Source organism: Epinephelus fuscoguttatus, linkage group LG9 (genome assembly GCF_011397635.1).
Source record: "Epinephelus fuscoguttatus linkage group LG9, E.fuscoguttatus.final_Chr_v1".
NCBI classification, from domain to species: Eukaryota; Metazoa; Chordata; class Actinopteri; order Perciformes; family Serranidae; genus Epinephelus; species Epinephelus fuscoguttatus.
Window position 1 is genome coordinate 956,750 of NC_064760.1, and position 12,754 is coordinate 969,503.

The following is a 12,754-nucleotide window of genomic DNA, read 5'->3' on the forward strand; positions in this document are numbered from 1 at the left end:
GACAACGCTGAGGTGAACACAGAGGCTGTAGAAACCACAGTGCTGCACGCCAACACCTCCGCACTGATTCATAAAGTTTCTTAACAGACGATCCAACCCTCTGTTTCGAGCCTCAAACAGGTCGACATCTCCACACCGCTTAAAACGTGTAATACCAAGAACAAGTTTAAAGTACTTTTAGTTTACACTGTAAAACCTAACGAGTAAATGTCTCTTTAAAATATCGTGGAAACTGATCGCCTTTAAAAAAGTGAGTAAATATAAAGATTAGTCTCAAGTTATGTTCTGTTGATGCAACTTAAAAATGACCAATGAATTTTGTTTTTTTCTTTGTTCTGGTGTTTTCTGTAACACGTCTGTGAGGATCCAGAAAAGTTTATAATCCAGTGTATAATTATATTTTGACTTTTTTTGTCTGAATGTGAGAAACATCAGTGAACCAAGTCAGTCGGACTTTACTGAACTATTTTATCTGTGTTGTGTCACGATGAAGACAGTTTTACATTTAGTGTGTTCACCGGCCCTCGTGGTCGAATTCATTTATTTAATATTTCTATTGTTTCATTTAATATTTGCTCACATTAAATTAGTGTTAAATTAGTATAAGTGTTTATATAGTTTTTATAGTTGCAACAACTTCTCATTAGATTTACAGAAACATAACTTTTTCTTTCAAGGCTTCCTAGATTTTTTAAAGAAAGATGAACTCATCATATTTTACAGTGTAAAGTTAAAGTACTTTAAACTTGTGTTTCATGACATGTGGAGACGTCGACCTGTCGCTGGCTCTACATGTAAAGTCAGATCATCCTGTCACACACTGTTTGACTCAGTACGAGAGAGTTGAGCTGCAGCGTCTGTTTCAACACCTAAAACTGTGAGATACCTGACAGCCAATCAGGAGGCAGCGAGGACACCACAGACAGACATAAAGACAGAAATGAGGAGTGATGGACGTCAGCGAGGAGCTCCTGACATGACAACAGAAATGTTGTTGGCTCTCTGAGTGCCGCCGCTCTCAGCAGCTCAAACACTCGCTCGTGTTTTGACCCTGAACAGACGGCGCCGTACCTGTCCTGTGGTCGAGATGGAACTTGTCTGCGTCAGGACCGTGGAGGGTGTAGGAGATCTGTCCATTAGCTCCCACGTCTGGGTCTGAAGCCGAAACCTTCAGCACAAACATGCTGGAGGGCGAGTTTTCCATCACCGCCTCCGTGTACACCAGCTGGAACGCCAAGATAATAACAATAATCAGAACAACATTTGCATAGCACTTCTCTCGCCGAGACAGCGAGAGCGGCGGAAATAAAATCATGATGCTGCTGCTGCGGTGTTGATGAAGAGGAGGAGGAAGGTGGTTCAAACACTTTAACTCTAGTCACAGTCCATCAGCACAGTTAAAGCTTCTGATCTTCACATCCAGAGTTTAACTTTAACTCCTCATCATCAGCTAAGAGTTGATATCAGAAGAAATAATGACACCAGAGCTGCACGACACAACACGACATGACAAACATATATAAATATAATATGAGCTCTAATAAAGACCGGGACTATATGAAACTATATAAATACACTCTCAGCACTTTTGTTGAAATGTGAACAAACTAGTTAAAGTCAGAACTGGTTCCAGATCCCCTCTCAGTGTCAGAGTTGTGATGAAGCTCAGCTCCTCATCCTGACTCACCTCTTAGCAACAAAACAAACTGTGTTCATAATAATCTGGAGCGTGGACACGTTCCTCTCAGGACTGATACCGACGTGTGTTTGTGGTTGTGTGTGCGCTGCAGTTAATATGAACAGTGATGTTCTGTGTTCAGGTGTGTTACTGAAGCTGTTCAGTACAGGTGAGTCCACGAGGACGCTCGCTGTGTGGACGGGCTGTCTTCAGATTAAATCCAATAACAGATGATTTCAGGAGAGGTCACACACTTTTCTCTGCACTGAAACTAACAAGATTATTTATGGGTGAAGGTTTCAGACGGCGGCGGGCAGAGTCTGAGGTAAGAGGGTTATCACTGTTGATTTAATTTACTAATTAAGGTTACTGCTGCAGTTAAAGATGTAAAGACAATCTAATAAAGCTGAGAAAATTATTCAGTGTCCCCGACACACTGAGAACGATCTGATGACACCATGAAACACCCCCCCCCCCCTTACCTGTTCACACTGCGGACTGTTGTCATTGATGTCCAACACGTGGACGTCCACGGTAACTGGAGCCTCGTACTTCCCGTCAGTGGCGGTGACTCTGAGCGTGTATCTGTCTTTGGTCTCTCTGTCCAGAGCTTCCTTCACGATCAGACCCCACTCGCCGTCGTCCTCCTGGATGATGGCGAACTGACCCAGAGGGTCGCCGTCTGCAGGCGGGACCAAGAGCTCAGTTAGTGCACAGACAGTCAGGTGGAGGAGGCAGCATTAAACCAGTATTGGAGGCAATTTCAAAAGCTGGTATCAGCATCGCAACAAGTACTTAGAAAAACTGATTATTTCTTGGATCAATCAACAAATGAAAAATTATCACTTGATGAAAAGTGAATTAACAAATGTGTTCTGAAACTATGAACATGAGCTGGTATGTGAGGAGAAGTTCTAATAACAGATCATACACAAGTGTTTGTGCCACAGAGACAACGAGGCTGAGACAGACTGAACACTCGTTATTATTATTAATATCTGTACATACAGGTCGTACTGATGTTGTTGTTCACAGCTGCTCCTCACTGAGCCTCTGACGTTCAGAGTCTGATAAAGTTTTTTATAACTCACAATTTTTATTTGTATTTGACAGAAAACAGGGAGTCTGATGGTGAGTGCTGCCGTCATGTTTTTCCTGATGAATTATTCACTAATATTCTTGATTTCTGTATTTTGGATGAGCACGTCCACATCAGGCTGACTCACCTGGGTACTTTACATTTCATTACTTTCTTACAGACTTTGATCTTTGAGATGAAGACAGTGTTTTTCTGCAGCTGCTGAGTGAAACCGTCACTCTGGATGCTGCAGCAGATTCCACTCAGCCACCTGTTTGACAGGTGAGCTGATGCTGACGGAGACGCTGTAAAAACCGTTTAGATTCTTTACAGCTGTCAGACGCTGCCACGCAGGTCAGACGTGTTACACTGAGATGCTGCAACAAACTGAGTGTTGCTTTATATGAACAACCTGCAGCACCACGAGGAACAGGTCGCTGTGCACCTGAGACAACTTCAGTCAACGTAGGACATTTTACTGAGGTGTCCCACAGGTGAGGACGTCATGTGGTCACTGATACAGATTACTGAGGACCGAAGATCTTCATACTTCATGTTGAGATGATTTATGAAATCTACAAAGATACAGTTATGGACTGATTCCCCAACAGTCTCACTCTGAAAACTGGTGCCACAACATGGTTCACACGATCAGTGTCTGGTGCACTGTCACAAACACGTGAATATAGCGAGGCAACTCAAGTGGGCGGAGCTCATTTCCAAGATCAGAGTGAATCTGAGGATGACTTTACTTTCACTTTCTGTGACAAGCACTGATGAAGAGGATGAAGAGCGACACAGTGTTTTCTGTTGGACGGGGAGGTGTCAGCAGTTAGCTTAGTTAGCTTGCTAAAGTATCGACTTGCGTGTTAGCTGACATTGCTAGCTCACATTAGCATTCACTAGCTAGCTAACTCACATTTTAATCAGCACTGACGCTGTGCCCTAAGTTTGGCTTACGTGTGGGCGGAGCTAGCGGTCAAATGTTGGCGATAATGCTCCAACAGCTGTGGTGCTGAAGTTAACTGATGTGAACCCGTTAGTGACCTGTTGATGGCTGCAAAATTAACCTAAACTGACACTTTGAGATTCAACAGTTCAATAAACTAAAGATTTGTTTAAATAAATCCCACAGTGTTGCACAACTTCATCACCTTGTTGGTGGCGAGTCAGAAACTTTGGGTTGTTGAGCTGTTCACATCTCAGCATTTCTAAAACCCATGCTGGGGCCGTGATGAGAAACTATAATCACGGTGATGAATTTTGGATTTTGTGTGTTGTAGACAAACACTGAATAAATAAAATCCTCACATTTGCTTTTGTTTCAGTCTCTTTCTGTTAAAATCAGACGAACTGTCCATTTATTAATAATCCAGAAGCAAATATTCCTCTGATACACTCTACAAAAACAAAGCTGCTCAAAACGGCTCCGACAGTCCAGAGGTGAAATGGAGGATTGACATTAGTGTGGTTTTGTTTTGGGCTCATCAGCCTGTTTCTGTCTGTCATTAATTTGAATAAAACATCAGCGCTCAGCTGAGAGACGTTTACTTCCTTCACTTCACTGTCTCCATCAGATTCACTCACACACACGAACACATGGGAGCAACACATGCTCACATAAACACATGTTCCTCACCTGTGATGTAACACGTCACCAGGCGGTTCTCCAGTGACACGTCAGAGTCTGTGGTCGTCATGGAGACGATGACCTCCCCGGGGCTGCTGTTCTCCACCACCGAGCCGCGGTACACTTCATCTGAGAACTTTGGCGGGTTGTCGTTCTCGTCCGTCACCGTCACCTCCACCAGGACGCTGGATGACAGCTTGACGTCGCCGCCATGATCCGTGGCGAGCACGTTGAACCTGTAAACCCTGGTGGCCTCGCAGTCCGTCGGCCGTACGGTGGTGATCCAGCCGCTCTCTCCGTCGATGGAGAAGATCTCAGTGATGTCAGCCGCAGCGTCGTCAGGTAGAGACTCCAGGCTGTAGGTCACGAGGCCGTTGGTGTCTGTGTCCGGGTCGTTGGCGGTCACCTGCAGGTCGAGATCAACATTCGGTCAGTTTTTATTTCAAAGTGAAGCTTTTTAAAAAGATGTGAAGACGTTTTGGGAAATACGTTTGTTTGCTGTCTCACAGGAAGTCAGAAGAGAAAATTTACATCATTTTGTATCTCTGTACGTTCAGTATTGGTCTGAGGCGTCTGAGGCCCAGTTAGGCTGACGACCTTTACACGCCGCGGGCACGACAAATAAACGACACGAAAATGTGAAATGTGTGTGAATATTTATTATCAAAGATATTCACACCCTCAGTGATGTAAACTGGTGGCCTGGTCCAGTTTAACTCCCAGTCCCTTCAACCAGCCCACTGTGGCTACACCTGTTGACAATGAAAGGGCTGTTGGGCTGTTACCATGCAGTGCGTTTTTTATAGAAGTTCAGACTATAAAACCGAGTTGTTGGCTTTTTCAGATTATGTGTCTGTTCCCGGATTACCCTGCAAGTTCTTCATAGTCCTTCAGTCTGTCAGAGTCCTCAGGTCAGATTAAAAGGGTTTTTATCAAAATTAACAAAAACTAAAGTCATTTCCTGTATAACTTTATATTAGTTAGAGTTTAAATACATACAAGTGTTTTCTCACACCTGATCTTAGTTTCAGTTTCACTATAACGACCTCACTATGAGCTGCTTTTAACAACACTGTCATGGTGTTGTGACGTGACGTCTGCTCCACAGAACAGGACGGCTTCATTTCTTTATCCGTGGTACGAGCTCAGAAAAATCAAACTTGTTCCAGATAAAAATGACGTAACTGTTTCACAGCCTGTTGTTGGTGTTCTGTTTTTGAACACTCACGACAAAAACAACAGTTTGAAAAAATAAATTGACGCGAATTAATTGCACAAGAAAAAAAAAAAGAAGAGCAGAGCGTGAACAAACTGTTCCCATTAAACTATTATTTCAACATGGAAACTGTTGAGCTACAGATCTGCAGCAGTTTCATTCACGAAGAAAACTTTTTCCTCTTCTTTTGTGACAAAGTGTGACGCAGCAGCAGGCAGGTGTTCCAGATTTATCAGACTTGACATGATAACTAGGAGGCTGCAACTTCACACTACAACTGTCTGAACAATATGAAATCAGTGTAAACCCTGATAGTCAGCAGGTGTGTTTATCTTATCTAAACGCAGAGCTTAAGTTCCTTCCACTCAATCTGGGAAATGCACCTTAAAAACCTTTAACAGTAAGCCTCTAACACACACACACACACACACACACACACACGTCCACAGTGACTCGGTTCTCACCTGGATCACGGTGGTTCCAGCTGGCATGTTCTCAGCCAGGAAGGCCCTGTACGGGTTAGCATCAAACACCGGCTGGTTATCGTTCACGTCTTGGACCTGGATGCTGACCGACACCAGTGACGCCACGTCCGTCCCGTTATGGTTCCCCTGGGCGATCACATCGATCTGATACCACTTTGTCTTCTCGTGGTCGATAGTCTTCTGCAGCAGCAGCGTTCCACTTTCTTTATCCAGACTGAAGACTTTGTCCTTGTTGCTCTCCACCGTGTTCCCGTTCACCAGGCTGTAGATCAGAGGCATGTCGGAGTCCGCCCTCACCGAGCCCACCTCCGTCCCTATGGGGACGTCTTCTGCAGCTGAGAAGGTGTAGAGCGGCTCTGAGAACTTGGGCAGAGGAACCTCAGGAGGAACCACTTTGAGCTGAACGGGGACGGTGGAGTTGTAGAAGGGAAGGCTGCCGTCACGAGCTTTGACTTTGAAGTTAAAGATCTTGTTCTCCATGCCGACCAGACTCTCCTTCACACTCACGACTCCGGTGAAAGGGTTGATCTCGATAATGTCCTCCGTCACCTCTTCGGCTTCATCCACCGTGTAGGTGACGTCTGCGTTTTTGCCGTCGTCTGCATCATAAGCCATGATCTGGATGACGGGGGAGCCTTTGTTCACGGTGGACTGGATTGACACCTGGTATTCTGACGCTTTGAACTGAGGGATGTTGTCGTTCTCGTCTGTGAGGATGATCTTCACCGTGCAGAAGGCCACTTTCCCGCCGCCGTCTTTAGCCATCACTTTGATAGCTATGACCCTCTGGGCAGGGTTCTCTCTGTCCAATGGCTGCGTCGTGACAATCTGCCCGTCGGCGTCGATGGCAAACTTCTCATCAGCGAGTTTGTTGATGATGGTGTAGTCCACGCTGCCGTACGGCCCGTCGTCTGGGTCGATAGCCGCCAGGCGTATCACCCGAGTTCCCGCCTCTGCGTTCTCAGCCAGCTCTGCTTCGTAGATGCTCTGCTTGAAGTGCGGACTGTGCCTGTTGCTGTTGATCATGTCGATGTTGACTGGAGCTGTTTTCTGAAACACTCCGTCCGACACCGCCACCGTCAAGTTATAGTACGGATCCAGGTTCCTCTTACAGACGTTAGAGAACGAGATGATTCCTGACGACTCGTTGATGTTGAAGTAGCGACCTTCGTTCCCTGAGAGGATTTTGTATCTAAGGTTGTTCAGGTCGCCGGTGTCCGGGTCTGAGGCTTGGATTTTGATGACGATGTGGCCGCACTTTGCCATTTCATCCAGCGTGGCGTCATACTGGGAGCTGACGAAGTCTGGTGGGTTGTCATTGACGTCGGTCACATTTATGAAGACGTGAGCTTCGCTGCTGAGAGGGAGGGTGCCGTTATCAGTGGCTCTGATTCTTAAATCAAAGTGTTTTGTGTTTTCGTGGTCGAGCACCTGTTTTGTGACAATCAACCCGCTGTGGGGGTCGATGTTGAAGACGTCAGTCTCGTTCTTCTCCGTTTTCACAATCTGGAAAGTCAGATCTTTATTCCTCCCAGAGTCTCTGTCAGAGGCAGACAGTTGTATCACAGAGGTGCCGATCGGGAGCTCCTCAACTACGTCCACAGTGTACGCCCGCTTTGAGAAAACCGGGGCATTATCGTTCACGTCCTCTACTTCGATTTCGATGGAGGCCTCAGAGAAAGCTCCGGTCACAGAGTCGGTTGCTCTAACTGTCAACATGTGCATGGTCTGGCTCTCGTAGTCGAGCGGGTTGGTGACGGTCAACACGCCAGTTTTGAAATCAATGTGAAAGTGTTGCGAGGCGTTTTCCTCCTGCAGGTTGTAAATGAGCCGGTAGCCCTCTGGGTTCCTGGCCTGGACGTGAAGGATGGTGGTGAACGGAGGGACGTTTTCGGGGACTTTGAGCGGATACAGAAGAGTCTGGAAAACTGGGTTGGTTTGATTCCTCACTTGAATGCTGAGCTCTGCCGCTGTGGTGTGACCGGGCTCGCCGTCGTCTGTAGCCAAGACTGTCAACACATATTTATTCAGAGCTTCAAAGTCAAGTGGCCGCTGTAGGGACACATCGCCTACATCAGGATCTATCCTGAAGAGGTTGTAGTCCTCCTCCAGTGAGTACATGATGGATCCGTTCTCTCCCAGGTCTCTGTCCACGGCGGTTGCTTGATATAAAACGTCTCCTGGTTCGGTGGTTTCAGAAATCATCATTGAAAAAGGCAAGTTTAAAAACTGTGGAGCGTTGTCATTGACGTCATCGATAAAAACCTTCACCTGGGTGGTGGCTGTTCTCGGTGGCGTTCTCATGTCTTCTACCTTCACCACTACGTCATAAACATCTTGTTCCTCCCGGTCAAAAGGGAAACCGGTTGTTTCTAGAACGCCAGACGTCTGGGAGATCACAAACTTCCCCACTGGGTTCACCACAGAATATAAAACAGGCTCGTTTAAAAAAACACCTGTTGCTTTGAGCGCCAACAAAGTTTTCACTGTCTTCAGGTTTTCTGTGACGCTGGCTGAGTACACTTTGTGCTCAAATCCCAGATCACTGTCTGTCAGGTTTGTGACATTGACCCTGACGGTGGCTGAGTCTTTGTAGAGGCCGTCAGATGCTCTGATGACCAGCTGGTAAAACGGCCTGAAGTCAGACTCGTTGCTCACAGTGATGACACCGGTGTCCGGGTGAATTGAAAAGGCGTTGTGAAGATTCCCCTCGGTGATGCTGTATGAGACCGCAGAGTCGGCGTCGTGGGCCATGACGCGTGCGACCTCTGCGTCTCTGACAGGTGGGGATATGATGGATGGCTCATACACTGAGGTGCTGAATTGTGGCGGGCAGTCATTCAGGTCCAGGACGCGGATGGTGACCTTGGCGGGCTCTGCTGCATACAGCGACGACTCTCCAGAGTCTTTCACCTGCACAGTGAAGTGATACTCAGCCTTGGCCTCAAAGTCCACAGGTGAGATCAAAGAGATGGTGCCCATACTGGAGTCCATCCTGAAGACGCTCAGAGCGTCCGGCTCCAGGATCTCAAACACCAGCAGAGAGTTTGAATCTTTGTCTGCGTCTGACGCCTGGATGACCAGAGGCGTGTTCCTCTCCCCCATCACCATGCTGTTGATGTGAGCTGACTCACTGATTTGCCCCAGGTACTCCCTCTGTTTGAACACAGGAGCGTTGTCGTTCTCGTCGACCACGTAGACGTGAACAGCTGTCCTGGACGAGGCTCCGGCTGTGGTAGAAGCCGTCACTTTGAGCTTGTAGGAGTCACAGCTCTCAAAGTCGAGATGCCTCTGGACTGAAATCAGCCCGGTGTACGGGTTGATATGAAACGTTCCGTTAGGGTTGCCACTTTCTATCCCATAGTGCACTGCGGCAGGGCTGGAGGCCGAGATGGTGACCACCGGTGTTCCCAGGGCGCTGGACTCACTGACCTCTGTCAGGTATTCATCAGAGGGGAAGGCTGGTGGAGTGTGGTCTGAGATGCGGATGTGGACGTGGACGGAGCAGAGGTCGCTGCGCTGAGGGAAGCCCTGGTCAGTCGCCTTCACGGTCAGGTGGAACTGGTCCTGAGGCTGCAGGTCCAGAGGTTTGGACACAGTGATGGAGCCCAGCTTGGGATCTATGGAGAAGATGTTGTCGATGTTCCCTGCAGGGAGAAAGGAAACCAGGTGTCAGACTGATCAGTTCATTCAAAATGCTATCAGCCTTACAGTTAGTGATCCTGGTGGTGTGTAGACCTCAGGGGCCTCATTTATAAAGCTTGCTTACACACAAAACGGGGCTTGAAAGTGGCGTATGCCACTTACCACGCAAAGGTTGTGATTTATAAAAATAAACTTGGCGGGAGAATGTGCGCACCTGTAAGCAAACTCTGAGTCATGCGTGTGCACATTTTGGAGACACTGGGAAGTGGCGACGCAGACGGCGAGGTGGAGAAGTGGAGTCAGATTTTTATTGATGTCTCACACAAATCTAATGTCACGCTATATCCACCTTAGATCCACGTTATCAGTGAAATTAAATCCAGCAGCCTTATTTTGCGCTTGGAGTGAGTGATAATTGTTTCATTAAAACGTTGTAAAACAAACTCAAATCCTGAATTGAAATTCTTTCTAAATACGTATATAATCTGCACTGCCTCTAACGTCTCATTGTCCACTCTGTGAGCGCAGGAGGGGGAGAGGACGGCGCGACTGCATGGAATATATTTATTTATTTAGCTAAATATTTCCAGTGCATTTATCATGTCTCGAAATACAGCCATTAAGCACAACCGTTACACTCATTTCATCAGCGCTACTTAGACATGTGCTGTTCATGACAAAGCTGGCATGAAGAAACGTGTTCGCCTATTACACTTTCATCTTTGAATTGTATTTTGGGACAGGGATACCACTGGTTCATGCTGTAATTCAGGCCGGGTGTCTGATCAGACTAATTGCCATAAACATATAAATACTGCGGTGACCCTCGTGCGCAATTGCGCAAGATGGCACTGGCACATCCTCCTTTTTGCCTCCACCTTTAATAAATGTGATTCTTTATGTCGCACATCAATGTCAAACATCCTCAAATTTAAAAGCAACACATTAACTACATGTTGGTAAAGGAGTAGAAATATTTGGTCTACCTTTAGATCAGACCACTTTTTATTTCTCTGTCACTGTCGGTGCAGTCCCACAGACACAGCTGACAGCATCAGCAGCGTTGATGTGTTGCCACTATTTTTTTGCTTTCTTTTATTAGTGATCCCGCTGCTGTGGCCACCAAATAAAATCTTTCTTCAGTCCTCCACCTCCCGTTAAAGTCTCGAGCTCAGTCAGAGAAATTCCGTTTTTTGGTTCGTTTCTCACACCTGTCGCCGTGACTCACAACGAGAGAACACTTGCATGCCGGCTTATTTATATGCAGATCGCATTCATGAGGTGATTTCCATGACCATTTATGGCTGAACTAGGGCGTGTAGAGGGCGGAATATGAGGCGGATCTGGGTGCGCACAACTCCAGGAGGTCTGTGATTTATAAAGAGAACATTGCCTGCAAGTGTGCGTGCGCACAGTTTTATAAATCAGATTATTTTTTGGCGCACGTCATTTTCAGCTTTTGGGCGCACGTCAACTTTTAGTATGAATCCTAAGCACTCTTTTATAAATGAGGCCCCTGGTCAGTAACTGAGCTGCTTCTTTGTGTTTAATGTATGAACACATTTTGTGAGGTCACAGTGACCTTCAAACACCAAATTCAAATCACTTTATTCTTCAGTCGTTGGACGTGAACGTTTGTGCCAAATTTGAAATTTGAAAAAAAATCCCTTCTAGGTGTTGTTGAGAGATGAACAGACGGCCTGTAAACACAATGTGTCTGCTCACAGCTTTAGATAATAATAAAATTAATCTGATGATATTTTCAGATTATTTCACTCAAATATCAACAATATCTTTATAGTTAAAATGTCCCTTTATTAAATCCTGCTGCAGCGCTGAGCTGTATTTGTTTCAGGCTTTAAAGACCTTAATTTATTGAACCTATAGAAACTGCTCTGAAGTCAAACACCTCCCTGTGTTTCCTCTGAGGCAGAGAAAGTCTTAGAGGTTGAATGAGGGCCAGTGTGAGCTGCTGTATAAAATACACTGAGCAGGCACATTGTGTTCCTCTGTGCTCCTCCTGCTTTGATCATACATGATCAGTGGTATCCCCTGGATAAATCCTGCACTGCTGCAGGAGGAGGCTCAACTCTTCCACAAATCTCTCAGAAGGTCAAGATGATTTCAGCGTTAACGTGCGACCTGAGGAGCGAACACAGAGTCAGTGAGGCAATAAAGACGAGAGGAGCACTGTGAGCAGGAGGTTTAAATCACGGCTGAGGAGGAGATTGAGAAACATGTTGCTCCCTCAGGCATCATCATCATCATCATCATCATAATCATCATCATCATCATGCCCTTGAACCTTCTGCATTAAGCAGTCCACATCTGAAGGCTGCGGTTGTCCCGGGCAGCTCCCAGGTGTGATGATGATGAACTGAGTGAATGTAAAGCAGAGCGAAGCTGAAACATAAATGAAAGATGAAAAAAGCCGTCGGCTGCTCACCAGAGTTCAGAGAGTAGCTGATGTCGGCGTTGCTGCCCATGTCTTTGTCCAGGGCTTTGACCCGGACGACCTCGGAGCCTGTGGGGGCCAGGTTAGAGAGGCTGGCCTCATAGCGAGGGCTGAGGAATGCCGGCGAGTGGTCGTTACAGTCCTCCACGTGAACCACCACCTTCACAAAGTTCCTCTTCACGGGGATCTCCTGGTCACGCACCTGACGAGGAGCAAACACATGTCAGAGTGTCTGTGGAGGTGTGAGGCAACTCAGGCGCCAGAATAAATGTTGGCATCAAACGTTCAAACGACAGATACGTTACATTTGTTTAACATTTTCTTGTATTAAGCAGCAGAATTGCTGCAACTCATGAACCACAGTTACGTTTCAACAACACTGTGGTTCATGTGTGGTTATGTTTAGGCAACAAAAAAAACTTTCCTGACAGGAAATGCAGCAATGCCTCTCTTTACAAAAAAAAAGAAAAAAAAAAGAAATATGAATAAAAAACCTTTTCTTGAAACAATTCCCGACAGGAAACACAGCGATGTTTCAGTAAAGAAAGTTAAGTACATTGGCCAAAA

The 12,754-nt window shown here is 46.3% G+C and overlaps 2 protein-coding genes across 2 annotated transcripts in view; one reads left to right on the top strand and one right to left on the bottom strand.

Annotated features, from left to right (window-relative positions):
- LOC125894085 (uncharacterized) overlaps positions 1-12,754 on the top strand; it is a 328,241-nt gene that overhangs the window by 102,571 nt on the left and 212,916 nt on the right. The window lies entirely within an intron of this gene.
- The window catches only part of fat2 (FAT atypical cadherin 2), a 119,376-nt gene that overhangs the window by 58,726 nt on the left and 47,896 nt on the right, over positions 1-12,754 (bottom strand). Inside the window, exons 10-14 of the mRNA XM_049585213.1 lie at positions 12,179-12,389; positions 6,067-9,734; positions 4,396-4,792; positions 2,161-2,360; positions 1,072-1,225 (exon numbers count right to left, since the gene is read on the bottom strand). Coding sequence (XP_049441170.1) covers positions 1,072-1,225; positions 2,161-2,360; positions 4,396-4,792; positions 6,067-9,734; positions 12,179-12,389 — 4,630 coding nt within the window. The remainder of the gene's footprint in view (positions 1-1,071; positions 1,226-2,160; positions 2,361-4,395; positions 4,793-6,066; positions 9,735-12,178; positions 12,390-12,754) is intronic.